General features: G+C 35.2%; 1 protein-coding gene across 2 annotated transcripts in view; it reads right to left on the reverse strand.

Annotated features, from left to right (window-relative positions):
* LOC119589280 (myophilin-like) overlaps window positions 1–3,813 on the reverse strand; it is a 74,843-nt gene that overhangs the window by 1,165 nt on the left and 69,865 nt on the right. The window contains exons 7-8 of one of the 2 annotated variants that reach the window (XM_037937900.1): window positions 3,602–3,724; window positions 516–717 (exon numbers count right to left, since the gene is read on the reverse strand). In XM_037937900.1, the coding sequence (XP_037793828.1) occupies window positions 704–717; window positions 3,602–3,724 (137 nt within the window). In that variant the 3' untranslated portion in view covers window positions 516–703. Of the gene's footprint in view, window positions 1–515; window positions 718–3,601; window positions 3,725–3,813 lie in introns of those variants that run through there. The other variant, XM_037937899.1, reaches the window with a different exon arrangement.

Below are 3,813 nucleotides of genomic sequence, written 5' to 3' on the forward strand. Positions count from 1 at the left end.
TTCATTTGGCCATAATAATCTCAGTCTTAAGCAGATGAAGAAAAAAATATCCAACACATGCACAGTCTAATGGTTTATCACCATCAATCTTATCAACTTAGGGTTTCTCATATTTTTATTTTATTTGTAATTGAAGTGTCAATAAACATGCAAGATATTTCTTTCTTCAGAAGGCCACAATGATGCTATCAAACAGAACTGAATAACAAGCAGACAGATTTTACTTGTCCTTTGTTACTACAAGGAAATACTTGAATAGTTGGTAAATCATGTGCAGTTTGCTTTCCTATAACCAAATTCATAAATTAATCTTTCTAAATAATACTTCTGAAACAAATATCACACCATACATATGAATGGAAAGAATAAATGGTCAGCAAACTGAACAGAATATCAAAATCAAGCTTCAACACAGGAATAAGATACTAATTCTAGAAAGGAAAAAATATCAGTTCTAAAGGAGGAATATCTTTTCATGCAAGAAAATTCAGAGTGGAATAAAAAGAATTTTTGAAGAAGGACACAAAGGAAAGGTAAATATAAAATATACTTTTAAAATGGACTTTCTCTGGATAAGGATAAGGATCAACGGACTCTAGAAAGGAACGTCAGTGTTATAGACAGGGACATCAATGTTCATGAGGAAGGGACATCAGAGGGAGGGTGTGCGGTGGCCCTGCTAACCAGTACCACAGTTCCCAGTCTACCGCTCATGATCTGCAACGCAAGAGGACCTCATTTAGAACTGATGTCTATGCTTACAGATGAAAAAGTCATTCATTCATAATGTTTCATGATTTACACTAGCAGCAAAGGCAAGCAAATCTGCTGGATATTGCTAGGGCCCCAGTCTACTGCCCAGGATCTGTAATGCAAAGGGGCCTTATTTAGAAGTGTCTACCATTGTTCAGAGGACATTGTACCAATGTAAAGGACATACTTTTCCAAACCTAGAATATTTTCAGTTAAGTAAATGATTGTTTCAGCTCCACACAGCCCCACACAACTGCCTCAATGCTCTTACTTAATCAAAGAAAGAAAAAAAAATGTACTTCCCTTTTCTAACTACTCTCCATTAATCAAAAATAAAGCAACTGGATTAGTGTATACAAGAAGCTCTTTGTGATATAACAGCTGTGTAGTCTTGAAGGGCAGGAACAGAAAGGAATCAAACATGGGATAGCCACAATAAGTGCAACACAGACAGACTAGTGCCTTAATGTAGACAGAGAAAGAAGAAGACTTTTGGGGGATGGGTGATGTTGGATGGTAACATTATATACAATATATACATGACGATAATTTGCATTATGTTTGGTTCTCTTCTGATATAAGCAAAGTATCAAATATTTGTAATCAATGATAACAAATTAAGGATTATTTCTTTAGATATCTTTAATGTTTCTCAATTTCAGTAGCACAGGCTAATAGCTAATAAATGGAATGAAGAATCCTGCTACATGTTTACACAATACAAGCAATGACTAAGAAGCTATGTATTGCAAAGCAAAACAACACAGTACATACTTGATATTTCTGTAGATTCACAGGATATCAGTCAATGAAAAATATTTTTGCAAGAGAATGAACCTGCATGACAGTTGTTGCACAGACCTAACTTTGACTTTATGTGTAAAATAATTCCTTCTTTGCTGATGGCTAGACTTATGGATATTTGCTGTGAGAACTGTGACATTTTTCAAGTTGGGTATCTAAATGCATGAAAAAATGTAAACACAATTCATTACTTGAATTCTGGTGTAAACTAGCCATCCAACAATGCTATAATCCCCATGAATATTTACAGTCGGAGCAGTAACACTATCTTATGTCATTGAGAAGTCAAACAGCATTTTCCAGCAGGTCAGTAAGTTGCTATACATAATATACATGACCAGAAATAAATTGTAATACAAAGCCCTTAGCCATGTTTCCATGTTAATTGTTTAAAATAAGTTATATTACTGAAGTAGCCAGAAGTGGACCTCACAAGATGACTGTATGAAGATGACATGAGACAAACACTTTGCAAGATAGGAACCCATGTATAAAGCAGTCTAAGGTTTTCAAACATTACATTATCACTATTCTACAATTATGAAACAGGATCTGAACAGGGTCATTAATTTTTCAATATGCTATCCATATAAGTAAAACCTGAGTGTTAATCTAGCTTTCACTTTCATCTGTAAGAAATAGAACTGATTTGCTATATTACTTGGGTTCAACCATAAAAGAGTACACATATTATTTTATGATCAGTTGAAGCACAAATCTGAATATGGTTTCCCACTAACAGTGACATTCTAAAGATTCTCTCAAGTTTCAACCTCACAAAAGTCAATATAGAACAAAGAGAAGTCAGGAACAACAGCACCAATGACCCGTTGCTTAGTCGAAAGCTCAGATGATCTATCCAAGTTGACATAAACATCCAGACGACCCCCGAAGATGACTCAAGAACACAGGCGGTCCCTCGGAAGGAGACCTAAGCAACCTCCCCTACAGACCTCAACCTGCACACTGCACGTATAATGGCTCATCATATCGCTTATGCGCAAAAACTGATGCCTCATTATTCTCTCCCAAAAATAAAAGTCTTAGGTGACTCAATGGTTCCTCCTTAAGGACTTCATTGGTGCTTCCTTAGACCTGTAAAGGTATTATGATGTGATCAGTTTCACACATCTGGACAGGTCCTTTACTGATTATATTCCTTTGTAATCAAAATTAACCTTAGGATTTACAAGTTAACAAAATATTTTTGTTTATAGTTTTTTTCTGGTTAAGATCTTCTTACAGACCTCCACCATAGTCAGAAAACCTTTCAATTAACATAGTATGAAATACATCTAGTATTTCAATTCTGATATTACACTTTAATGTATAACTTATTAATAAGATACTGATATTACGCCAATCACTAACAGTTATTACAGAGTAATGTGAAATCTATAAGAAAAAACAGGGAAATTAAGGGAAGCAAAATAAAAGTAAAAGCAACGTGATTCAAAACAGATCAAATGAAACATGCAAGGGAAAGGTTATTTTGTAATTTGCACTTCTTCGCTGCAACTTCACAACTGGAAAAGAACAACATTAACTGATATGCGCTACATTTGGGAGATTCCAAAAAATACACATCATATACTCTTTAACTTATAATACGAAAGCAACAATCTAACACCTGAATGACAAAAGCTACATTGCATAACTGATAATGCCTAGTTTAATTGTTAAAACTGTATCTCTTTTCACTGGACTCCAAAAATCAAAATATGAATTTTTTACCATTCCTTATCAATAAGTCATTCATACCACTCAAATAACTTCAACTTGCATTTTTTTTAATTCATAATAGTTGACAATTAAATCTCAACTTTTTATCTCTAACTGAAAAATATCCGTTAAAACACAATACATTCATTTACTTCCTTTCCGGTCTTACTAAACTGTCAGCAAAATAAGACCAGGAAAAGTGTTTAACTTATCATTAGCAGAGGATCAACAAATGCCAGGCAAAATGCAACCAGTTATTCCAGTGTAGTGTTCTCATGCAAAACTGCCTACTGCCCCGCCAAAGACAGCTAGTGCCCCATACCATCAGGGATAATCTGGCGAGCCGCTCCATAGGGGGTCATGCCTGCCTGTGATGCTCCTTTGTTGCTCCCGGACTGAAGGCCGATGATCTTGTGACTTTCGTTTGATACAATTTTTTGTGACTCTGCAAAAGGTAGGTCGGCATTAACAAAGCACACCTTACGGGCTATTTCCCTTTCCCTTTTTGTAATAAATACATGCTGTATAAGAGCG

Source organism: Penaeus monodon, chromosome 25, assembly GCF_015228065.2.
Source record: "Penaeus monodon isolate SGIC_2016 chromosome 25, NSTDA_Pmon_1, whole genome shotgun sequence".
NCBI lineage: Eukaryota > Metazoa > Arthropoda > Malacostraca > Decapoda > Penaeidae > Penaeus > Penaeus monodon.